Source organism: Ursus arctos, unplaced genomic scaffold (assembly GCF_023065955.2).
Source record: "Ursus arctos isolate Adak ecotype North America unplaced genomic scaffold, UrsArc2.0 scaffold_4, whole genome shotgun sequence".
NCBI classification, from domain to species: Eukaryota; Metazoa; Chordata; class Mammalia; order Carnivora; family Ursidae; genus Ursus; species Ursus arctos.
In genome coordinates this window covers 91,950,914-91,975,516 of record NW_026623056.1, presented here as the reverse complement: position 1 = coordinate 91,975,516, position 24,603 = coordinate 91,950,914, and the positions used below count along the sequence as shown (strand labels likewise).

At 62.7% G+C, this 24,603-nt stretch overlaps 1 protein-coding gene across 6 annotated transcripts; it reads left to right on the top strand.

The window, feature by feature from the left end:
* On the top strand, positions 1-24,250 carry CBS (cystathionine beta-synthase). Of its 6 annotated transcripts, none has more exons than XM_044388059.3 (17): positions 27-108; positions 4,286-4,502; positions 7,575-7,681; positions 8,733-8,867; positions 9,248-9,327; positions 9,406-9,540; positions 10,050-10,119; positions 11,462-11,553; positions 12,335-12,460; positions 13,084-13,168; positions 14,168-14,273; positions 16,635-16,712; positions 16,900-17,034; positions 17,607-17,715; positions 21,446-21,530; positions 21,978-22,019; positions 23,471-24,250. In XM_044388059.3, the coding sequence occupies exons 2-17, from the start codon at positions 4,294-4,296 to the stop codon at positions 23,608-23,610; spliced, it is 1,734 nt and encodes a 577-aa protein (XP_044243994.1). In that variant the 5' UTR covers positions 27-108; positions 4,286-4,293; the 3' UTR covers positions 23,611-24,250. The 6 variants fall into 6 exon arrangements, with proteins under 6 accessions (XP_048070838.1, XP_044243994.1, XP_026353241.1 ...); XM_026497431.4 differs by lacking the exon at positions 27-108 and adding an exon at positions 704-836; XM_044388026.3 differs by lacking the exon at positions 27-108 and adding an exon at positions 1,013-1,194.
* The last annotated feature ends 353 nt before the right edge of the window (positions 24,251-24,603 follow it).

The following is a 24,603-nucleotide window of genomic DNA, read 5'->3' as shown; positions in this document are numbered from 1 at the left end:
ACGTGCTTCTGAGCAGCTTTTGTGACTTCGGGCAAGTCTCTGGCGAGCTCCGGTTCCTTCCCAGTTCTGTGGGAGCGGTCTCCGGTCTGGGCAGACGGGGCTCGGAAGGCAAGCACCGGGTCTGATGGGGAACAGAAATCAATCCCGGGAAACCCCGCTGCGGGGAACCCAGAGCCCGGGTGCCGGGTCCCCGCTGGGTGCCCCCCTGACCGGAGGCTGCGGGGACCAGGGCAGGCGTGGGGGGGGGGGGCTAGCAAGCGGGAACTCGCGTAGGATCACCACCTTCCCCGCTCCAGGGCACTTGTGAAACTCATCAACAAATATTCATTGTACTCCCGTAGAGCGAGCACTTAACCAAGTAAAACAGAATCGGGACATCGAGTACGGAGTCTGCGCTTCTGGTGGGGGGTCGTGGGGGGCAGGGGCGGGGCAGGGTCCAGGGAACAAGGGGGAGAGGAGGGCAGAGGGACTCCTGGCCCGCGGATGCACCAAAGGGGAGTGGAAACCGGGTCCAGAACCCGCGGCTGGGCAGTGGGTGCGGGGAGTTGGGGGCGGGGGGATGCGGGCGGAGGAGGGGTGGGGATGGGGGTGGGGTGCGATGGGTGGGTGGGGGCGGGGACAAGCGCGGCGGCGGGCGGGGCGCTCCGCACTCGGGATTGGCCGGGCGCCGGCCCTCCGCCCCCGCCTGTCGGCCAATCGCCTGCGCGCGCTGTCCGCCTCCGGGTCCGGCAGGCCTCGCAGCTCCAGGGTGGCGGCTCGCCTTAAGCTGTCGGGCCCGCAGCTCCCCCGCGCCCGGACGTCCCCGGCCCGCCACGCTTTCCCGCGTCTCCGTCCAGGTGAGCGCCCGCCAGGCCGAGATCCGCCCCGCCCCTGGGCCGGGGGCTCGGGCTGGGGTCCCGGCGGGGCCTGGGTCGCCCCCACCCCTCCGCCGGAGTTGCATCATCTTCACCTGAACGCGGCGGAGCAGGGCCGGCGTCCCGCGCCCCCGGGCCCTCCCCGCTCCCGCGCGTCCGGGCGGCTTTGAAGCCGTAGGTTCAGTGCCCACGTGGCCCCTGGGCCTGCCCCCCGGCTCCCGCGGCTGTGGAGCGGACGGGTTTGGGGGCCGGGAGCCGGGGTGCGATCATTGATTTTTCTCTGCATTTTGGATGGGAAAGGGCTGTTTCGCAAATCGCTCCTTTCCGCCAGTTGTATGAGGTGGGAATAAATATTGATGTAGTTGCGTGGGCGGCACGTGAGGTGGGCGCCCACGGGGGGAGGGGACGCGGGGCCGTGCCCCGGGCACATACTCGGGGGTGGGGGGAGGATGCCCTAAGACCCCCACTTCCCCGAACCCTAGGCGAGGCGGATGGCCCAACTGCGGAATGGGGGGGGGGGGGTTGGGGGAAGGGCGGGAACGCAAAACTTTTAGCTTCTCAAGGATTGTCTGGGCGTGTTTATCCCAAAGTGCCCCTTCCGGGCGGTCTCCAAATCCTCCGTAGGGTCTCGATCTCCCACCTGAAAACTCACACTTTAAGAGAGGAGTTTTCTACCCTCTGCACCCTTGGCCCTGACCCCCCCCCCCCAACATCGGGCCGACCGGTGCGTATCTGCGGAGTACGGCGTGCACTTGGGGCGTCGTAACCCCAGGCGGGTCTTGCGGTTTAAGGTGGGGCGGGAGCCAGCCGCGCGGCGCCAGGTGAGCCCGCCTCCCCAGGACGCAAGTGCGTCGGCCCGCGGGGCGCTGGGCCCGGGGTCGGGCGGCTCAGAGCCGGCGAGTTCGGAACCGATCACGGAGCGAGCGTGCGGCCCGGTGCCTCTGGCGGCCGCGGAGACTCGATCGGCTTCCATCTGCACGCGGCAGCTCCTTACCTGTCCGGAGGTTGCGCCAGGCGAGGCGAGTCTCCAGAAAGGAGGCTCGGGGCGGCCTGCGTCTCCGAGCGAGGTGGCCAGTCCGGCGGCAGAGCGGGCGCCTGCCGGGCCGGGGCGCTGCCCCACTGTCGGCCTCTGATGGGGAGCGACGCCTGTGACTCGGGGGCCTCTGCAAGATGGAAGATCACCTGCCCACAGGCCACTCCGGCGCCCGACGGAAAACAGGCGCTGTTCTGCTTGAGTCTTCAAAAGGAGGGAGGACATCTGAGTGGCTTCAGGGAAGAGCTGAACCTCGTAAAAGAAGTCGGTGACCCCGAGGCTTGAAAGAACCACCACTCTAAGGTCGCGGGTCAGGACAGCTGGGAGGCTGGTTTCTCCCAGAACCCACCCAGCCTCGGGGGGCCTGCAGAATTTCCGGGCTGTGACTTGTAAAGGGTCGGGAGGTTCCTCGCTCCCTGTTGGCGGGCTCTGGTCTGGGCGTCTGTGGGGAGCTGCTGGGCCGGACTGCATCAGACCACTGCGCTGGGGGTACGACCCGCTGGGGCTGCCTCTGCCCTTGCTGATAACCCACCTGGCCCATGAGCTCCAGAGAAAGGGAGCGAGTGCCCGAGAACCTGGATTTCATCTCCTCGGGAGGAGCCCTGTGTGCCTTCAGCCCAGTCCCCCAGGGCCCCTGACCTTTTCACAGCAAAACTGCCCTACAAAGTTCTTGGGGAGCAGGGGAGGTGCAAGGCTGGGGTCTGGGGGTCCCTCCTGCTGCTCAGAGGAGCTGTGCAGCTGTGCTCAGAGACCACCCCGAGCCACATCCCCTACCATGAACAGGAACTTTTCCAAACTCACGGGATTCCAGAGACTTTTTTTTTTTTAAGATTTTATTTATTTATTTGGCAGAGAGCACAAGCAGGGGGAGCGGCAGGGAGAGGGAGAAGCAGGCTCCCCCTGAGCAGGGAGCCCAACATGGGGCTCGATTCCAGGACCCTGGGATCATGAGCTGAGCCAAAGACAGATGCTTAGCTGACTGAGCCACCCAGGTGCCCCTGGCCTTTTTTTTTTTTAAGCAGTTTAATTTTAGGAAAAATTGAGAAGGCAGGATGGAGAGTTCCCACGTACATGCCTGCCTCCTAACACAGTTTGCCTGGTTAGTCTGTTGCATTCGTAGGTACCTGTGTGACGGCGGACAGGACTCCACTGAAGTCCGTGCTTACTCACATTCCCTTCGTTTCCGCTGATACCCTGTTTGTCTTCGGGGATTGCACGCAGGAGCTGCCTCGCGTGTGCAGCTGTCCCGTCTCCTTTCAGCGTTTGCGCTGTGGGAAGTTCTCGGTGATCGGTGCGCACTTAGCTGGGCTGCGTCCTCTGGTCAGTGTGAGAAATGGCAGCCGGCGGCAGAAGAGGGGCTGAGCTAGTCCCAGTGTCTCCGAAGAAGAGGGGGTGCCTACTGGTTGTCACCCTAATGGAGCAAGGCAGGGCTGCAGCCCAGCGAGCCCGCCCCCTCCTCTCCCTCCCTTCTGTCTGCGTCCGTATTGTTCAAGGGTCAACTGTGTTTAAGGTGTACAACTTGGTTTTTTTTTTCTTGAGAGAGCGAGCTCCAGCGAGCGCACACGCGAGCGGGGGGAGGGGCAGAGGGAGAAGAAGTGACTGCGCCACTCAGGTGGCCTGCTTGTGTTGGAGAGAGATGCGCACGCGAGGGGGGGACGGAGGGAGGAGGAGAATCCCAAGCCAACTCCCCCTCTAGCGTGGATCCTGACGTGAGGCTTCATCTCATGACCCTGAGATCACGACCTGAACTGAAATCAAGAGTCCGACACTCAACTGACCGCATCACCCAGGTGCCCCTGATGGTTTTTTTTGTTTTGTTTTGTTTTTAATGGGACCTGCCCTCTGGATGCCGTTCAAGACAGAAGCCCTTTCTACAACTTGGTGTTTGGGTTTGATGTCTACACTGTGAAACAATCACAGTCAAGTAGGATACCCGTCACCTCCACATAGGAACCTTCCCCCCCCACATATTGAGAAAAAGTGTGAAACCTTCTCACTTTTTTATGTCCAAATATTTCCGTTGGGTGGATCTGGCGTCTGGTTCATCCCTTCGTCTGCGGTGGGCACTGGGTTGTTTCCACGTGTTGCCCGTTGTGAGCCGTGCTGCCACGGCCGTGGTGCACACACACCTCTTCCCGGTTGTCCGATACACGCCTGGGAGCGGGATGCTGGCTCACGGCGTGGTTCTGTGTGTCACCTGTCGAGGACCCGCAGACCGTGCACAGCAGCTGGTGTGGCACTTCGCGCTCGTTTCTGTTGGGCGGTTTGAGTGGGTGGAGCCCCACGCCCGGGGGCCAGGTGAGCCCGGTTCCCCAGGTCCAGGAACAGCAAGGCAGACTCTCCAGCAGGTGGTGAGAATCGGCCTGAACCAACTGAGTCTCTCCCCTGCCTTTGCCAGATCGCAGCATGCCTTCCGAGACACCCCAAGCAGAAGCGGGGTCTGCAGCGTGCCCCCACCTCTCAGGGGCACACCTGGGGAAAGGGAGCCTGGAGAAGGGGCCCGCGGGGGACAAGGAAGCCAAGGAGCTCCAGTGGATCCGTCCTGACGCCCCGAGCAGGTGCTCCTGGCAGCTGGGCAGGCCGGTCAGTGACTCTCCGCATCACCACACCGCCTTGTAAGTGCCGGTTCCCGATTCCAGCCGGTTTGTCCGTTACCCTGAAGGGAGGAGCTTGTTCCCTGGAAGCCATGGAGCCGTGTAGACCTGAGGTGTGCCCCCCCCCCGTACTCACTCTGGAGGGGTGGTGAGCTGGGGCGGGGGGCGCCGTGGGGACGAGTGGCCCGAGGCTCAGAGAGGCCAAGGCTCGTTTGCACTGTAGCCCAGCCCCTAGATCAGTGCCCAGCAGGAGCCGATGCTGAGTGGGTAACGGGATGTGCCCGTCACAGACGTGGAGTGACGTGGAGGGGAGGTTTCTAGCCCCGCTCCCCTGGCTGCTCCCCCGTGTGGGAGGCGAGCCTGCAGGTTTCCAGTCACGAGAAACACGCCCGCGCTTTTCTACTTAACTGTAGGTGATGAGCACTTCTGATCGTGAAATACTTCCTGCAGCGGGCTCTCTCCGTGGTCGGGCCGAGACTGTTGCATGAAGACTTGTTAAGCTCTCTGTTCAGTATTTAGATGTTTGCAACGATCTCTTGTGAAACTATCAGTAGAAAACGGCATCTTGAACGAGAACCTGGTGCAGGTGCAGGTCTGTCTGTGAAAGGAAACAACAGACGAAAGTCCCCGTCCCGTGATAAAACTGGAGCGCGCTAAGCTTTCTGTCCTTGGTGTCCTCTCTGGATGTAGAACAGATAAGGCAGAGAACAAGCTCTCAGGTGTTGATTTTTATCCCGTATATGCTGCTGTCTCAGCGCTCGGGATTCCTGGTTTGAACAGCAGATGCGAGGGGTGGGGGGAGGTGCTGATAGTTAGGGATGTGAAGAATGTACAAATCCAGAAGTTGCAAACTTTAAACGTGTCTCAGTCCCAAGAGCTGAGGAGGCACGTTGGCCGATGGCCGGACGGGATGAACCCTTGCTTCCCAAGCAAAGCGGAGCCGGCGGCAGAAGGGCCGTGTGAGGCTGGGGCGTGGTTTCGGGGTGGGGGAGCGGGCAGCGGGGCAGCAGAGACAGACCCAGGTTCCTGAGGGCTCTGGAGCTCTAACTCGGAAAGCCTGGGGTGGAAAGGATGCTCTCTTACTTGGGTTGTAAAATGGTGTTACACCCACACCTCCCACACTGGCCTGATTAACCTCCTTAAGAACCCATAAGGGGTCGCTGTCCCGTGGGACACTCGTTCCAGCTCAGGCCCGCAGCTCCGAGGGTGTTGGGGCCGACCTGCTGGGAGAATGTAAGACCAGGGTGCCCCAGGGCTCTCGGGGAGCTTCATGGTGAGGGCACAGGTGTGCTGGGGCTAGGTGGGGGAGGGGGCACGAGGTGCCTCGGGCCCTCTCTGGATGGGCAGAAGGTGCCAGTTGCACGGACATCTGGGGGAGGGGATTCTAGATGGTTCCCAGGTGGAATGGGCTTGGGAGGATGGCCAGGGTGGGCGCAGCGGTGAGGGGAGGGGCAGACAAGCCCTGGTAAGGAGTGCGCTTTATCAGAAGTTGGTGGGGTTGCCCTCCTGACGGCTTCCGGGCCGGTCCCTGCTCAGTTCTATCCCCGGCTCCCGTGCTGATCACTTCATGCAAGCTTCTGCGGGAGAGGGGGTGTGCGCCCAAGGCCTGGTGCTGAATCAGGAACCCCAAGTTCACCTGCCCAGATTAGCGGGGGACTCATCCTCCTTGCCTGCCTCAGCCCCTGCTGGAGACAGGATGATTTGGGGGCAGCTGTTTACCTCTGTCCCTTTGACTAACGAATCAACCCCCAGCCTCACCCAGAGGGCCTGGCCTCCCTCCAAGGCCAAGGCTGGGAGCCCTTTGCCCCCAGCCAGGCTTTCCCTTCAGCCTAGCATCTGGGAGGTGCCTCTTTGCTGAGCTTGCCTCCAGCCCGCCCCGGGGTGTCCCTCTCCCTCTGAGCCTCCTGGAAGGCTGTGGTGGAGGCTGAGTTCCAGCTTGTCCGTGTGGGTGGAGGCCTGTTTGGGGCGCCGGGGTGGAATGCTGCCGCCCTAGTGCCTCCGGACCCCCTGGGAAGCTGGGCCCGCTGGGGCTGGCATGGGGCTGGAGTCTGGTGCTCACAGGTTCCTGGAGCAGTGGGCGCTGAAGTCTGAGAACCCTGGAATGTATGTTAGAAAGCCAAGGGCGTAGGAAGCTGTCGATTTCTCAAAGCTCAGGTCAGTGGTGCATATTCCCAGGCGAATATTCGTGCCCACATCCGTGGTGCAGACGGGAAGAGGGTGTGGAATTGGCATCAGTCCCCGTGGGTGAGGATGGAGGAATCTTCTCGGGGGCCCGTCAGGAAATGTGCGTATCGTGGTTCGCACACACGCCAACTGGGCTGTCCACACCTGCCTGTCACCTGTCCCCAGGTGGAAGAAGGGGCAGAGGGTGCCAGTGACTAGATGTGAAGGGGAACAGCTGGTCCATGATACGGAAACCCACATTGAGCCGGAGGTCCGCCTGGGAGTTCATCCTGACCTTGACCCCAAGGGCACCAGGGACTTCCCCATGGTCTGTGTGGTTTTGTCTCGCCTGGTACTTTACACCGCCTGGGCCTGACATTCTCTGCACGATGCCAGGTGTCCGATACACACCCTTTGTAGCCACTGTCCCTGGCCTGGTGGGCAGACCAGCAGCCTGGGGGTCCGGGGGCTCTACGGTCGTCACCAGTTTGTTTATCAAGGAAAAGAAGAGGAAAGGAGGAATCCTAGGGGTCGGGTTGAGAGAGGGAGGGAAGTGAGGGTCCCCAGAAAAGCTCTTCTGAACAGATCGCCCAGGACCTGGGGAAGTCAGTGCTGTTACTTCAGCTTCTGATTTGGAATAACATAACCGAGTAGCAGAAGCCACACGGGTCCCCCGTCCCGCCGCCCTGTGACCCCGGCTCTGCCCAGGACACGACCTTGGCACAGCTAACCGCGAGCTGAGCTACAGGCGGTTCCCTCCCGTCGGCTCTCGTGCGTCCGCACGTGTGTGAATGTGCCTGTGATCTCTCACCCTGCGCGTAGATTGCGTTGTGGCTCACGTCCCAGTAAAGCAGGTTCTTTGATTGCTTCTTGATGTACTGAACGCGCTGGACTGCCACGCCCGAGTCACCACGGACTCCTCTGTTTCAGGACAAAATCCCCCCAAATCTTGCCAGATATCCTGAAGAAAATTGGGGATACCCCCATGGTGAGAATCAACAAGATTGGGAAGAAGTTTGGCTTGAAGTGTGAGCTCTGTGAGTACCTGGCGTCCTCTGTCCGGTGCGCGGCCCGGCGGTGGCTCAGTGGGCCCAGGAATGGGGGGGTGGACCCCTGGGACCCCCGTGAGGGGCAAAGGGCCAGGAAACGAGCTGGCTAGTGGATGTCCAAGGCTGTATCCGGCCCAGCAGGGGGACGTGCCGGCGTGACGGGGCCGGCCTGGGCAGGGCCTGAACGCTGGTCAGCTCGGATCCCTGCTTCAGTCAGCGCCGGCCTTCCCACGGGCTAGTTAGAATGACGCCAGTGAGTGATTCAAGTGTGGGACCTGGAAGGTTCCCAGGGCGCAGGCGTTTGGGAGCTCCCGCCCGTCACACAGGCGCACACTGTCCCGCCAGGGGCGCTGCCTGGCTCTAGGGGGTAAGTCCGTCCGGTGATTGGATTTCAGAAATCAGGACAAACCGGGCAGGAGGCAGTGTGCCCATGTTACCGTAGGCCGGCCCATCCACCCCTCCTTTTACAAACACTGCGTGTTTTTAAGAGATGGGAGGGAGCCCTTCCGCAGGAAAGGAGAGTGGAGATGGGCGGGGAGAACATGGGAGAGCCCTGTGTCCCTGGGTGAGGGGCTTCTCCCAGTGAGGAGGGTCATGGGAGGCAGGCATGGAGCATTGGCAGGCGGGACGGGGCAGGGCTGTGACCCAGGGGCCATCTGTCCTGCTTTAAGGGGAGTGGGGGGCTCACGTCAGCCGTCTGCCGTGTGTCCCTCAAGTCTGTTGGGACTGTGCTCCCCCAGCAGAGGCTTTTCCTGGCCCATCCACCCAGCAGGGGCTCCTCGGGGGCCTTGTTCTCCTCCACTCGGAGTGGTCTCGGGGCCGGCAGCAGGTGGATGGGCAGGTGGGCGTTTCCCAGTGGGCCGGCCCCTCCTCCAGGCGCAGGCGGGAGGCAGGAATGGAGAGGGGCTGGTGTGCAGAACCAGCAAAGACTGTGTCTGCCCCCATTCCTGGCTGTGTCAGAGTACGGGGTTGCAGGGGGCATCAGGGATGGGTTGGGGGCGGGGGTCTCCTCCTCCCATGATTCATCCTTGGCTCCCAGTGGCCAAGTGTGAGTTCTTCAACGCGGGCGGGAGCGTGAAGGACCGCATCAGCCTGCGGATGATTGAGGACGCCGAGCGGGCCGGGACACTGAAGCCCGGGGACACCATCATTGAGCCGACGTCTGGGAACACAGGTGGGTGTTGGGACAGGCCAGGAGGGTCCCCTGGCCTGGGGCGACCTGCTGCTGCGTGCTGGCCTATCTGGCCGGCCTCTTCCCTTAACCATTTGCTCAGGACCTGATGTACGTGTCCGGGGTGAGGGTGGGGGCCCAGGACAAGCTGGAGGCGCCAGGCGTCATGTGCTGCTCTGTGGGCACGCTGGCCTTTGCATTTCTACCTCTGGCATTCCCTGCCCTGACGCCCTCGTTCCGAGGCAGAAGGGGGTGACGTCAGGCCCTTTTGGACTCCAGAGTGCCGTCTTCTGGGCCTTCCTGGCTGCAGCACCGGTCACAGACATCTGGGGAGGGGCCTGGCGGGCGCCGCGGCCGCGTCTCACCCTGTGCCCTGTCCCCAGGGATCGGGCTGGCCCTGGCTGCCGCCGTGAAGGGCTACCGCTGCGTCATCGTGATGCCGGAGAAGATGAGCACGGAGAAGGTGGGGGCAGGGGTCCTGTCCCGGGGCCGCGCCTGTGCGCCAGGCCTAGGGGAGACACAGCCTCGGTGTCCTCTGCAGGTGGACGTGCTGCGGGCCCTGGGGGCGGAGATCGTGAGGACGCCCACCACCGCCAGATTTGACTCCCCCGAGTCTCACGTGGGGGTGGCGTGGAGGCTGCGGAACGAGATCCCCAACTCTCACATCCTGGACCAGGTGAGCTGGGGTCTAGGGGCGGGCGTGCCCTCGGAGGTGGGGGCCTCTGTCGGGTTGGGGGCGCCACACTGGCGGCAGGAGGGGCTGCAGAGGTGCCCGGCACGCTAGCGGCGGCGTCTCCTGGCCTGGTCAGGCCCTGCGGTGGATGGCTGGCTGCGTCAGTCAAGCCTTTGGCTCTCTGCCTTCTGTGCCGGCTTCGAGGGCTCAGCCCCGGGCCGCAACGGCCTGTGCAGTGGACCCCGGAGGTGCTCTGTACGGGTAAAACCATAAAAACCTTTCCACCGGAAGCTCCCTGCCTCCCTCGCTTCCCTGTGGGTTCATTCAGAAAGCACAGGTATTTCAGGAGAGCTGGATTTAATGTTTTGTGCCTGGTGAGGCCCTAAAACTGCCCGTGCCCCTGGCCACTCTTAGCCGAACTGCCGGGCTCCTCTCGGGCTCCGAGCTGTGTGCCTCCTGCCCTGCGGCCGTCGTCCCTTCCATGTGTCTGACGGCGTCGTCTTTCCACGCAGTACCGCAATGCCAGCAACCCCCTTGCTCACTACGACAGCACCGCCGAGGAGATCCTGCAGCAGTGTGAGGGTGTGTACTTCTGTCCTGCCCCTCTGTCCGTCTTGACGGCACCTCCCCCTGCTCGCCTGGGAGTGTACAAGTCACTTACCTTCTCCTTGGTAAACTCCTATTCCTCCGTCAAAACCCAACTCAAATGTCCCCTCTCTGTGACGTGCTCTCCAGAGCATCTTCCTAGAGAGGTTTTTTCCCTCATTGTGCTTTCTCGGGCGTTGCCTTTGCCTCTCCTCTGACACCACGCGGATCATGTAGTCCTGTTCCTGTGCCCAGCAGTGTGTCCTCCAGACCTGCAGGGGCTCCTGAGTGCGGGGAACACGCGCGTCCCAGCCCAGTGCTGGACGTGTCCCTGGGCTTCACGCCATGGAAGGGCACTCGGCATCGAGCCCCGATCTGAACCGGGTGGCGGCCCCTCTGCTTGGTGTACTTTGTGTATGGACACGAGCTTCTTGGAGCCTTTCCACACGTTCAGAGCCAAGGTCCGGAGGGGCCGTGGCGGTACTTCCGGGGGCTGTTTCCCGAAGAGCCATGAGGGAGACGCTGGGGCGATGGGCCCCACTGGCTTCCTGCGTGGAATCAGGCTGGCGTGGGCTTGGGCGCAGGAGCCGGGCGGTGGGCCCCGGGCGTTTGCTCGGCCAGCTTTTCCGCGTGAGAATGCTCTCGTCTGCAAAAGCGAGCCCGTGCCTCGGCACGCGTGCCCGCGCGGACTTGTCTGCGGGTGTCAGAGCGGGCCCGGGCCCCGACGCCGTGAGAGCCGGTGAGCTTTGAGCCGAGCCTGAGGGGTTCCTCCTGTCTCCTTTATAGTTCAGCTCCCGCAGTCACGCCCCAAACCTGACCCGTAGGCCGCGCCTCAGCCGCCTGGGCCCCGTCCCCCAGGCAGCCGCCGCAGCGAGTCCTGCCCGCGCCTCCGCACGCCCGCCCGGGGTTTCCGTGGCCGTGTGTCCGCCAGCCAGGCCTGAAATGCCCCCTGGGTCGCTTGCTGTGAATGTTTTTTAAAGATCTAGCATCATAATGAAAGGCTGTTGAAGGAGGAGAATAGTTTTTCTGGAAATTTTCCATAACCAGCCTTCATTTTGGTTATGTTTTCGCTCATTAGTAAGCATGGGGGGGCGCCTGGGGGGCTCAGTCAGTGAAGCGTCTGCCTTCAGCTCAGGTCATGATCTCAGGGTCCTGGGATCGAGTCCCACGTCAGGCTCCCTGCCCAGCGGGGATTCTGCTTCTTCTGCCTCCCTTCCTCCCCCCCCCCGCCAGGGTGCACTCTCTCTCTCAGATAGATACATACAATCTTAAAGAAGCGTGCTGGGCTCGCTGGGTTATGGCCTGCGGGTGTTCTCCCTGACGCAGCTTCTCCCATCAGGGAAGCTGGACATGCTGGTGGCCTCGGCGGGCACGGGTGGCACCATCACGGGCATCGCCAGGAAGCTGAAGGAGAAATGTCCAGGGTGCAAAGTGAGTGACCCAGGGGCTGCCGACGGGCGGTGGGGGCACGCGGGCACCTGCCCTGCCCGGAGACGCAGGCCCCGACGTGTGTGCGTCTCTGCCCTGTGGCCTCAACTGCAGTTGGATGCGGAATCTCCAAGCTCTGGGCATCGGGCCCCCAGAGTGGCCTCTGCTTTAGAGCTGAAAGTTCCCCGTCCTGACACTCCTGCTTACGGCTTGTGTCCAGGACAGTGTGTATGTCTGTACCTGTCTGGGAGTGGCCCACGACCTATGCGCCCAAATGCTCTGGTGGGGGGACAGTTGTCTTGGGTGGCCTCTGAGGATTGTTGCAGAAGCTGTAAGCTCTCAGGCTCGGGTCCCGCGTGTGCCGCCCCTGGGGAGGTGTCTGGGCTTGGAGTTAAGCGTGGACCTGGGAAGGGGCTCGTCGGAACATCCAGGTGGGGGGTTCATTTCTCTGCCCACTGTCCCCACAGGCACCAGGTGTCCCCATGGGGCAGTCAGGGCTCTCCTGGGGCGCCCTGCTCCTCAGGTGCTCCCCTGGGAGGCTCCCCCACCCCCCGTGCCATCCCCTCTGAGTGCCCTGGGGTGAATGTTTACCTTGGAATCTCCCCAATACTCGGGTTTCCAGTTTGTCCTGAGGCCCGGGAATGAGGCCCACGCCCCAGGGGCCGATCTTTATCAGGCGCTTGCTGGGGGCTGCTGGGGGCCGGATCGGCCACCCCAGTGAAAGCTAGGCATGGCCAGACAAGACCTCCGCCCACCTCTGGCCCTGCTGCCACCCCCTCTGCAGATCATCGGGGTGGATCCCGAGGGCTCCATCCTCGCAGAGCCCGAGCAGCTGAACCAGACGGAGCAGACCCTGTACGAGGTGGAGGGGATCGGCTACGACTTCATCCCCACGGTGCTGGACCGGACGGTAGGTAGAGCCAGGCCGTGTCCCCTGCGGGGGTTCCGGCCCTCGCGGACGTGCGCCCTCGAACCGGCTTTCCTATGGAGGGGGAACGAGAAAGTGAGCGCCACACAGGCAGGTGGGCGAAGCGCGGTCTTGGCGGTCAAGGCTGGGTAGCAGGCGGCCCCGTATCAAGTGTACGCCGTGGCCTGCTGGGCAGAGACGCTGACGTGGCCGGTGGCACAGGTCCAGCTTTGTGCGCACACCAGGCCCCCGCAGAGGGAGGGAGCTCCAGGTGCGGAGGGCAGGTGAGCCCGCTGAATGAGAAGGGCCCCGGACGAGGGAGCTTAGAGGGTGCTTCCATCTGAGGGGTCTAGAGTGACCTGGCGGGGACATATGGCAGTGCGGTGGGGGCCGGACAACAGTTCTAGGTGCCAGAGGCAGAATGTGTTGGACCGGGGCGAGGGAGAAAGTGCCAGGTTTTTACACGTGAGAATCCCATCCCGCACGTGGGGCCAGGCCGCGTCCGTTGAGGTCACGGCCCCCTGGACCAAGGGCATCTGTGAGGTGGGACCCACGGCGGTGGGCCGCGCCCCCACCTCACCAGGGCGCGAGCCCTCCAGAGCCTTCGGCGTGGGTCCTGTCTGCAGGTGGTGGACAAGTGGTTCAAGAGCAACGACGAGGAGTCCTTCGCCTTCGCCCGCATGCTGATTGCGCAGGAGGGTCTGCTGTGCGGTGAGTGGGGCGCAGGCACCGGGGTGCACGCTTGCCATCTGCCCACTTCTGGTCCAAACGCATAAGAGACGCCTCGTCCTGAGGCTGCGGGACAGCGGTGGCTGTGCTGCTCTGGTGCTGCCCGCCCTTCGGGGGGCCATCGTGCTCACGGGCGGGGACAGGAGGCCGCAGGGCAGGTGCCCTTCCAGAGCGTGGCCAGAGCTTTGGGTCGATGTTTCTGGGTCCCTAGGATCCACATGCTTTGTGTTCTGTGTTGAATGGTCTGAGAACAGGGGTGTGGCAGACGGAGAAGGGACAGAGCGTGAGAGGTGAGGGGCCTGGGGACATAGCAGTCCCCAGTAGCTTGACAGGAGGAGGAAGTAGCCACTGCTGTCGCGCTCCCGCCATAGTGGGCAGTGGGGTCCGGGTGCGAGATGGGCGTCTGCCTCCCGCCTGGCCCCACCGTGAGACGTGTCCTGGCAATGCCATCAGCCGTGCAGGGGTATTTGGGGGCGAGGCCAAACCTCTCAGGACACTTGTGTTTTCAGTCAGACCCAGCACTGACCTTGGAGGCGGGGGGCTCACCATCGACTGGGGTCCCCGGCCGGGACAGGGTGCTGGGAACGCCCTGGAGAGGCTAGAGGGTGTCTGTCACATGGGCCTCCGGGGGCAGAAGGCGGTGGAAAAACACTCCTCGCCAGCTGTCCGCTCTCGCAGCCCCCAGGGTCCCCAGGGGAAGCACCTTGATTTCGATCCCCGGGGACTTAGGGACAGAGGGGACATGCAGTGCACTTGCTCTGTAAAACCCCGCTGTGGGGTCTCTGGGTTTCCTTGGGGGGAGGGTTGAGTGATGAAAGCCCAGGCGGATGAGAAGCTCAGTGGGTGAGAGAGGAAGGCAGGGTGCAGTGAGAAGTGGGGTCCCCTCCCTGCTGAGGCAGCCACTGTTGACGGTTCCCCAGGACCCCTCCAGAGCAGGTCCGGGCACGCACGTACGTGCACACTCACTGACCCGCTCCGCAGGTGGCAGCGCGGGCAGCGCCGTGTCCGTGGCCGTGAAGGCTGCCCAGGAGCTGCAGGAGGGCCAGCGCTGCGTGGTGATCCTGCCCGACTCCGTCCGCAACTACATGTGAGACGCGCCCCTCGCCCTGCCCGCGTCGCCCCGTCCTTCTGAATCCAGCGCTTCCCCGGGTGCCCGCCACCGGGCCTCCCCTGACCTCTGACAGCAGAAAGTGGGAGGGAGGGGGTCCGCAGGACCCCTGCAGGCTCTGCCTCCACCCTCCTGGCCCTTGGGTTCCCCTTCATGTGTCAGGAGTTCACAGTTTTTCAGCCTGTCTAATCCCTATTTTGGGTCGTCTAGAAGCATTTAAAGTCTGGGCGTAACAGATCAGCGAGGGAGGGGGAGGATGAAGCTGCCCTCCCCCACTCGCCCTGTAGCTTCATCCTTCCTCTGGTTGAGGAGACCCCTGGCTGGGGTCAGATGGCCCCTTAGCATCTGCTGTGGAATGTCTGACCAGTGGCCTCCGAGGACCCTTCAGGCCCGATGGTGTGAGCATTTGTGCACTTTGTGTCCCGACTCTGAAGCCCGTAGGTCCTGCTGGTGGCTTCTGGGCTGATGGCTCTGCTTATGGGCCCAGTTGCTCCACAGCAGGATTCTGGGGGGGGGCAGGGATCTAGAGACCCCCCCCCAACCCACCAAACCCTCACAATGTCCCCCACAGCCCAGGAGCTGTGGGGTACGCGTCTCTGGCGCATTCAGCTGCTCCTTGTGGGGACGCCACGTTGGTTTCCCAAGGTGGGGTGATTCATGTCTGGGTTCCCGTTGCCACATTGCCTGGAGCTGGGCTGCCCACTACCCACTCAGTAAGAATGCCTGACCCCCATGAGCTTGGCAGGCCTGTTGTGTGTGAGTGTGTGTGTGCGTGTGTGTGGATGGTAAAGTCTGAAGGAGAGAGAAGATAGGAGGGCGGGTGTGAGGTGAAGGTGTGAGGAGGGCGGGTGTGAGGTGGGGCGGGTGTGAGGTGAAGGTGTGAGGATGGCGGGTGTGAGGTGAAGGTGTGAGGAGGGCGGGTGTGAGGTGAAGGTGTGAGGTGAAGGTGTGAGGAGGGCGGGTGTGAGGTGAAGGTGTGAGGTGAAGTAAGGATGGCGGGTGTGAGGTGAAGGTATTAGGAGGGCAGGTGTGAGGTGAAGGTGTGAGGAGGGCGGGTGTGAGGTGGGGCGGGTGTGAGGTGAAGCAGTGTGAGGATGGTGGGTGTGCGGTGAAGGTGTGAGGAGGGCGGGTGTGAGGTGAAGGTGTGAGGAGGGCGGGTGTGAGGTGAAGGTGTGAGGAGGGCGGGTGTGAGGTGAAGGTGTGAGGAGGGTGGGTGTGAGGTGGGGTGGGTGTGAGGTGAAGGTGTGAGGATGGCGGGTGTGAGGTGAAGGTGTGAGGAGGGCGGGTGTGAGGTGAAGGTGTGAGGAGGGCGGGTGTGAGGTGAAGGTGTGAGGAGGGCGGGTGTGAGGTGAAGGTGTGAGGAGGGCGGGTGTGAGGTGAAGGTGTGAGGAGAGCGGGTGTGAGGTGGGGCGGGTGTGAGGTGAAGGTGTGAGGATGGCGGGTGTGAGGTGAAGGTGTGAGGAGGGCGGGTGTCAGGTGAAGGTGTGAGGAGGGCAGGTGTGAGGTGGGGCGGGTGTGAGGTGAAGGTGTGAGGATGGTGGGTGTGAGGTGAAGGTGTGAGGAGGGCGGGTGTGGTGAAGGTGTGAGGAGGGCAGGTGTGAGGTGAAGGTGTGAGTGTTGGGGCAGGTGTGAGGTGGGGCGGGTGAGAGGTGAAAGAGATGAAGGTGTGAGTGGAATGGGTGTGAGAGGTGAAGGTGTGAGGGGGCAGGTGTGAGGAGGGGCGGGTGTGAGGTCAGCTGTGAGGTGAAGGTGTGACAGGAGGGGTGGGTGTGAGGTGAAGGTGCGGGAGGAGGGGCAGGTGTGAGAGGTGTGAGAGGAGGGGCGGGTCTGGGCGATGGTGTAGGTGTGTCATGGAGATGGTCAGATGGGGGCTGGAGCAGGTTGTCTAGCTCAGTGTCCTGGCCACCCAGCAGCGGGTCATGTGCTCCCCGTTCTGGGCGCTCTGGCTGCCTGGTTAGGGCAGGTTCCGTGGCGGGAAGCCCGTGGCGGGGCCGCTGTCCCTCACCCTCAGGAGGGCCGTCCTTGCTTTGTGCCTCTCCCCGAGTGTCAGGATGGGGGCTGGGGAAGATGGCCCCGGGAGCCACGAGGGGCCTGCTGGCTCAGGTCTGGGGACAGAACATCCTGTGCCCTGCGCTCCTTCAGACAGAGACGTAGGTCGCTGCTTGACCAGATGCCCCCGTCAGGTCCCTGTTGGGGTCTCCCAGGTCTGCAGCCTCAGCCATGTGGGGTCTCTGCTGGACCATGGCTTTCTGAGAGTCCACCGTGTCCCCCTCCATGTGGGCAGAGGGAGGGGTGGTGAGACCCTCCGTCTGGACCCTGGTGACTTCCTGATGCCCGCAGGTCCAAGTTCCTGAGTGACAAGTGGATGCTGCAGAAAGGCTTCCTGAAGGAGGAGGACTTCATGGTGACCAAGCCGTGGTGAGGACTGCCCTCTGAAGTCCCCCATGTGGCCGCAGGACACGTGCTCCTGGCACCCAGGGCACCTTGCCGTGGCCCACAGCTGCCTGGCCATCTCCGCGGCCTCCCGGTGTGACGACCCTCGCGGTGGCCCCATCTGTGCCCGCCTCCCGCCTCCCAGTTCACAGCCTGCCCTGCTCTCCCGCAGGTGGTGGCACCTCAGAGTTCAGGAGCTGAGCCTGTCGGCGCCGCTGACCGTGCTGCCCACGGTCACCTGCGAGCACACCATTGAGATCCTGCGCGAGAAGGGCTTCGACCAGGCGCCCGTTGTCGATGAGTCAGGGTCGGTGTCTGCCACCCCCCTCCAGGGCTGCGCTCCGCACTCCGGGACGGGGCGGCCGCGGGGACCCACGTGGACAGGTGGCGGTGGCCACTGTGCGTACAGCTGCGCCGAGCAGCGGGTGGCCCGATGGACGAGGGCCCCCTGAGCACCCACCGGGGCGGGGAGCCGGCCACGTTAACTGCTGCGGTGCGGGGCCGCTCTCGCCCCACCGCGCTGTCGCTATGCGCACAGGGGCGGGTGGTGGAGGACACGTCCAGCCCTGCAGGCCACGCAGGTGCGCACAGATGATGTGCGTGCCCAGGCTCCGAGACTATCCCGGTGCTAGCCCCCAAAGTCCCTGGCCCGGGCGACAGCGAGTTCTTTGGCCTAGACACTGGTCAGAACAGAAGCACCCAGGGGACCCACTGGTTTGCAGTCTCTGCCACACGTAGGCCCAGCACGTACTGGGTGAATGCTAAGACCATTTGCACGCATGGCAGAAGGGCACCCTCCGATGCCGAGTGTGGGCATATTCTGCCTGGGGAGGGAAGGGGTGCCCGCCTTGACCCCTGACCCTGTCCCCTGCTTCCCAGGGTGATCCTGGGGATGGTGACCCTGGGGAACATGCTGTCATCCCTGCTCGCCGGGAAGGTCCACCCGTCAGACCAAGTTCGGAAAGTCATCTATAAGCAGTTCAAAGAGGTACGAGCGCCACATGGCTAGAACCGTAGGCTCCGCCTGGAAGGCAGGGCGCTGTGCAGCCCGCTCGTTGGGACGGTGCTGCCACCCCCGCGGTCAGGAGCAAGCCGGGCTCTGTCAGCATGACCGTGCCCGTAACACGGGGCCTGTGCCCCTCCTGGGCGCGCTCATGAGGAATACCTGGCAGGCCCAATTTTCTAGTAAGAACTGGAACATTCCAGGAGACGCGACGGGGCTGGGGGGACCCCGGGGGTGTCCTGAGACTGTGATGGGCCCCTCAACAGGCAGGGCAGAGCACGCTGCTCTCCGAGGCCCTGAGGTGGCAGACTCGGGCGTCCCCTCTCCCTGGGCCCCGCACCGTTTCAGGAGCGTGTCGGCCTCCAGCTGGCGGCAAAGGGAAGGTGGGCTGTTGGCTGTGCTGCTCCGGAGAGGCCAGGGGTCGAGCCTAAACCTGGGGCTGAATGTGCTGCCCCACCCCCCGCTGCAGGCTCTCCAGAATCTGAGTATTTCTCCCATTTCCACCACCTCTCAGGCCCTGCAGAGCCCCTCTCCTGCCAAGCCGCCCCGGGAGAGGGCCCCAGCTTGGACCACCCCTGCCGGAACTCCCCCCCCCCGCCGCCCCCACTCCTCCGAGTCCGCCTGTCCTGCCTCCTCCAGCCGTGAGCACTCCCGCTGCCAGTGCTCCCGGGGCCTTCCCGGCTCACCCTTCCTGCTGGCCTCTGCTCAAACAGCCCTCATGGCCCCCCAAGCCACTGCCCCCGGCACACCCCAGAGCACCTAGCACACGAGTGTGCTTCCTGTGTGAGCCCTTAGCCCGGCGTCACATGCGAGTGGCTGGCCAGCCCGGCTGAGCACTGGCGACCCGTCCACAGTCCCGCTGCCACCCGCTGTTGAGTTTCTTCCCTTCTGTCTCTGGACGTGTAACCGCCACGCGGTGGGCACGTTCCACACGTCTCATGTCACGGTTCGACATGACACCATCACCAGTCACCCCGAGGGCTTCCCGCACTCCTCCCTGACCCCCAGCACCGTGGGAGCCGTGCACTTCCTGCCCCGCAGGTGGCGTGTGTGCCGCAGCCTCGCTCGTGCCAACACCGCACGTGCCATGTGTCCGGCTGCTTTCCCACAGCGTAGTGTTTGGTTATCCGTCCGCGGTGGGCAGCACACCATCTGTCCCCTTCCCGCTCCATTGCATCTTGGGCCTTTTGGGGTTGATCTGTGGGCGCCTGGCCCCTTCCTCGGGGAGTGGCTATACCCGCGCCGTGGCCTTCCGTGAGCCGGCGTGCTTCCTCTGCCTGTCACTACTGGGGGTCTGCTCTGATGGCGGCTTCGGTTTTCTGTGCGTGTTGTCAGGCTGGCAGAGTTGGTGGCCGCCACCTGACGCCCAAGTCTGTTTTGTTCCGTCCCTCAGAGGCCAGGTCAGACGTTCCGGCACGCCTTGACCTTCAGAGCGTAGCCAGGGCCCGGGCCCCCATGAGCTCTGCTGCTTTCAGGACCCTCAGGGTCTCCATGTGGGGACTTCAGTGTCCTGCCATCGAGATGCTGGACAGGGCCAGCAGGAGCAAAACACGAAGTGCCCGCCGTGGGCCTGCTCCGCTCTGTGTGCCAAGGGGCTGGGGTGAGGGAGGCAGGATGTCTTCCTTCTCCAGGGGTCGAGGCTTCCATTGAGCACATCTGGTCTTGAGAAGGCAGGGACCACAGGGTCAAACCTGGGTGGGACCCATCTCCTGGGCACACCACTCAGCCCAGTGCCGGCCCTTCCCGCTGCCCCACTGGGGCCTGGGCACCAGCAGTGAGCCATGGCGGCCTTACCACCTGGCTCCTCCTGACCCCTGTGGTCTTTTTGGCCACATCCAGCGTCTGACCCACTGAGCGCGTTCGGGGGCAACTGGCTTCCGTAGACCAGCGCCACTGTGCGCGGTTCAGCGGTGTGGGCCGACCCTTTCCGCCCAGCCCCGTGAGCACGTGTCTTCTCACGGGGAGATCGCCCCCGTTACCAGACTCCACTAGGAAGGGCGCCTGGTGATTTGGAAATCACCCTGGGGTTTGTCCAGCTTGCGTCTGAGGAGGAGCCCCCTTGCTGCGCCCCTCCCAAGGGACTGACGGCCGTGGAGGCCATGGGAACAGGACTCTCCAGGTCCATAAAGGGCATTCCTGGGACAGTAAACAGATGACCCGAGTGCCGTGGCTAACACCAAGTGACCCTTGGGTTGGGCTGCTGGCGCCCCGTCTGGGATGCCCCTTCTGAGAACCTTGCAGCGTGACCAGGTGGTAGGAAGATCCCACTGCAGAGCCCCAGGCTGTGAGCCTTGGCGTCTCCAGCAGCGCAGGGGAGGGCTCCCTCCGCTGTCCAGATTGTCCACCTCACAGTGTCACCTCACTCTCCCTCTGGCCATTTAAAACCGGAAAGATCTTTCAAAGGGAATTGTGGCCTCAGATGAGTTCGACTTGTAGAGAGGTCACCTTCCATCTCCGCGAACATCATCTCCTGGGGAGGGGAAGGTGTCTGTTCGTGGAGTGCTAGGAACGAGTCTGACGAGGCCCCCGATGGCCAGGGAGGCCCAATCCATGGAACAGCCTCCTCAGACTGATTTCTAGAGGGACGTAGAGACAAAGACTGAGACCATTTAGGCCTTTCGTTGATAGCAAACATCTTTCCTCTGGACCTGTGGTCACTGGACTTCGGGTTCCTAGGCGGTTGGGCTGAGGAACCCCATTTCAGGTCTTTCCTGAGGTGTGAGCTGGGTGTTGGCCATGGGGGGAGGAGAAGAGGGTCCGGGCAGCTCTTCCCGAGCAGGTGGGCCCACCTAGACCAGGGCACTGGGTCGACTGGTGGTGAACTATGGAGCGAGTGGGGTGAGGGCCTGGAGACGGGGGCCACTGTGGGCCGGCCTTGTTCCCTCCCAGTGAGGAACAGGGTCTCCATGTCACGGCTGTTCTTCCAATCCCCCCATCCTGATTTTCCTTCCTGGATCTTCTGTCCGTTCTGTATTCCCTAAATTCTCTTTCCCATCTTGTCAGAAACATGCTTCCCATGAAGTTGCGTGTAGGCAGGTCACTCGTATTTACCTTTGACGGGTGGACCCAGATGTCTTTTTTCTTTCTTCAAGTTCTCGTTGTCTGTCGAGCAGACGGTGCAGCGTGAGTCCCCCACATCCCCCCCTTCTCCGCATGGTTTCCTGTTATTAAGTCTTGCACTGGTGTCAGTTTGTTGTGACGGATGACCGGTATGCCATTGTTAGTGAGTTGAGGGCTAGTTGAGGTGGGGGGTCCGTCTTTGTCTTCTACGGCTCTACGGGTTGTGACAAATGCGTCCATTCCAGTATCCCACAGAATAATACTGTGTGTAAACCCCCCCACTCCACCTATTTGTCCCTGATCTTTTTATTAGTTTTGCCTTTTCCAGAATGTCCAGACCAAGTTGGGATCAGACCGTGGGAAGCTCTTTTAAGAGGCTCTTTCACGTAGCGATACAGAACGTCCTCTCTCTTCAGGAATCGATGGCTCATCATAGTGTTGTCTTAAGTACATCGTGTTGCCCTCTGCATCCTGTGTTCCATTTCTGATTCAGCAACAGGCTGCAGGGATCCTTCTGGAGCGGTGCCCAGCCTTTCCTAGGCTTTGCTCCCTTCACTGGAGGGCCCGGCAGGCAGCGGTCGCGAGAGCAGGCTCGGGCCAGGTTGACGCCTGGCTTTACTGCCCCCGTGGGCGCTGACTACCGCTTCTCTTCCAGATCCGCCTGACAGACCCACTGGGCAAGCTCTCGCACATCCTGGAGATGGACCACTTCGCCCTGGTGGTCCACGAGCAGATCCAGTGTGAGTAGGGCCTGCTGCCGGCCGGGGCAGACCGGGGTTGGGCCGGGGAGCGGGAGCCCTGGAGGGCGCTGGCTGCCAAGGCCCAGCCCCAGGTTCCGTGCGCCTTCCTGCTGCGAGCTGTGTGGGGCAGGGAGGCCCTCGTCCCTCGAAGGGTATCTGGGGAGTCAGTGGTGCTGACCTGCAGCCCCCACCAGCTTTGGACTGTGGATCCGAGGGACCCCTCTGTGTGCCCTACCTGGGTGCCCACCGCCGGGGAGGCCACGGGGCTGTCGAACTGCCACGTACGCAGCCACTTTCAGGCCAGGGGATGCCGGTCCAGTTCCGGTGAGGGTGAGGGCTGGGGAAGTGAGGGAGGGGCCTGGAGTCTGCCCACCCTCCTGACAGAGGGCTGGTCTCGGGGCCTGGGCTGCCCCGAGTCTAACCCCTCTACCGTCCTTGGCTCCACAGCGCGGGACCTGGCCTTGTCGGGCGTGGTGGGGGGGCCTGCAGGTATGTACGCCCTGCCCCCCCCCCCCCCGGGGACGGCTCTGCGGTCAGAATCGCAGCCTCCGAGGGCACAGGAGGGGGTCCAGGGTCCTGGACCCCCAAGCTTGAGTGGGAGGGTTCTTCCTCCTAGTCTCACATTTACGCATATTTGCGCATCTACGAGAAAACAAGCGTAGGAGTTCCAAGTTCAGGGTCCACAGGTGAAGTTTCCTTAGTCACACGTGACAGTACTTCCTGGTGGCAGAGCCGAGTGGTCATAACGGACCGTGTGGCCCTTACAGACAGTTGGCACGCCTCGGCTCTGGCCGAGTTTCTCTCGCAGGGTCTGCGGGGCAGGGTACAGAGGCTGCTGCAGGCCGCCCTCTCCCGCAGGGGTGTGCACAGAGGCAGCCCGGACAGGCTTCTCCGAAGTTGCCCCTTTGCCTGCACGTCGTGCAGTGCGCGTGGCTCATCTCTTTGGGTCCCCCTTGTTTTTTCCTGAGGTGCTCCGAGGAGGCCGGCTGGGTGCCCGGCCCCCCTGTGCCTTCCCCACCCCTGTCCCCTCCCTCTGTGACCTCTGCCCTCAAAGGCACGAGGGACACGGCCGCGGGAGTGGTGCTGGGGCAGGAGATGGGACCTGGGCCTTCCCCACCCGCTCCTCGGCTCTGCTGGCGCTCCGTGCGTCAGCCCCGGCTCTCCAGGGAAACCACGGCGTGTGTGGACGTAGGGAAGGAGACTCAGTCTCAGGAACTGGCTCGCGTGACTAGGTCGGCAGGTCCCAAGAGCCACAGGGTGAGCGGGCAGGCTCAAGCCCCAAGAGGAGCCGGTGTTTCAGATTGAGGCCAAGGGCAGGAACGATGTTCTCTTATCGGGGAGCGTCAGCCTTTTTGTTCTCCTCAGGCCTTTGGCTGATGACGCGCGGCTCGCCCGGCCAGGGAGGGCCGTCTGCTTTCCTCAGTGGACCCGGCCAAATACCTGGTCTCACCCAGACAGCCAGAGTGTTTGACCAGATATCTGAGCACCCCGTGGCTTAGTGAAGCAGACACGTAAAATCAACCACCCCCAAAGCCTGCCTGCCCATGGGCGGCACCGCGCGGCCGCCGTGAGAGGCACGGGCGTGAGGACCGGCCAGAGCTGGGAGCTGGTGTCGCTGCTGGGTGTGGGCGGTGTCGGAGCTTCACGCCGAAACTCGAGCGCTGGGCACCGAGGGGGACCCACAGATGAAGTAGTGAGGCTGAGGCACGCGGCCCAGCAGGCTGGCGTGGAGAAGCCAGGACCCGCCTCCCTGCTGCTCGCCCGGACGGCTCGTCAGGAGGCGGCCTTCGTTGCGGGTCGGCGTGGGTGCTGCTGGGTACTCTGGGCGGCCGCACGGCGGGCCCGGGAGCTCAGCGCCGGCAGGGCCTGGGTGCGGGCAGGGCTCCTCTGATCGAGTCCGCGCGGAGCTCCCTTGAACCCGCTGCCTTGTTCCCCCGCAGACCACAGCAACGGGAAGTCCAGTAAGAGGCAGATGGTGTTCGGGGTCGTCACTGCCATCGACTTGCTGAACTTCGTGGCTGCTCGCGAGCGGGAGCAGAAGACAAAGTCAGCACCTGCCGCGGCCACCGTACAGCTCTGACGGCCCCCGCGCTACCTGCTGGCGTCCGTCCTCTTGCTTTTGTCAACACTGAGCGCACAGACGTGATTTTCAGCTGCCCGACGCCGGGCACTGCTCTGACATGAGGGGCAGCAAGGACAGGGGCCGGCAGAAGTGCTCATTTCACCCTTATTAACACCTGGCTACCTAAATGAGTCTATTTATGGTTTACTAGAGTAGATGTGTTTTTCTTTAACTTTCTTCTAAAATGTTTCAGCACGAAGATCTTATTAAATAGAACTCAGCCAGGTGGAGGAACCCACGCGATGACAGGAGCAGGGGTAAAAGCAGCAGCAGGTGCCTTTTCTGGGGAAGAGTCCAGAGCGGGGAGCAGCAGAATGACGGCAGGGGAAGTGCGGGTCCGTGTGATGCCCTCGCCCGGTGGCTGCGTCTGCTTGGGCCTGGGTCGGTCAGAGAGACTGGGGTGTTCGGGGCTTTTTGATGGAGGTGAAATTCCCATAACCTGAAATCAACAGTTTCAAACTGTGATGTTCTCGGTATCCTGTAGCCAGGTCCCAGCGCACGTCGTCCCCTCCCCTTCCTCCTGGCAGCCGCCAGTCTGCTCTGTGTCTCGGGGGAACGATCTGTTTGAGAGCCATTGTATAAACGGAATCGTACAGTCCGGCCTTCTGAGTCTGGCTTATTTCACTCGGCATGATGTTCCGGAGTTCATCCACACTGTAGCAAGGGTCGGTGCTCCTTTATGGCTGAAGAACGTTCCATTCTGCAGATGGACGTTGTGTTAATCCTCTTCATCCACGACGGACGGACATGAGGAACTGTGCTACCCTGAACCTTTATTTATGTACAGGTATTTGTTTGAAGATCTGTTTTGAATTCTTTTGGTTCTTTTTTTTTTTAAAGATTTTATTTATTTATTTATTTGACAGCCAGCGAGAGGGAACACAGGCAGGGGGAGTGGGAGAGGAAGAAGCAGGTCCCAGCAGAGGAGCCTGATGTGGGGCTCGATCCCAG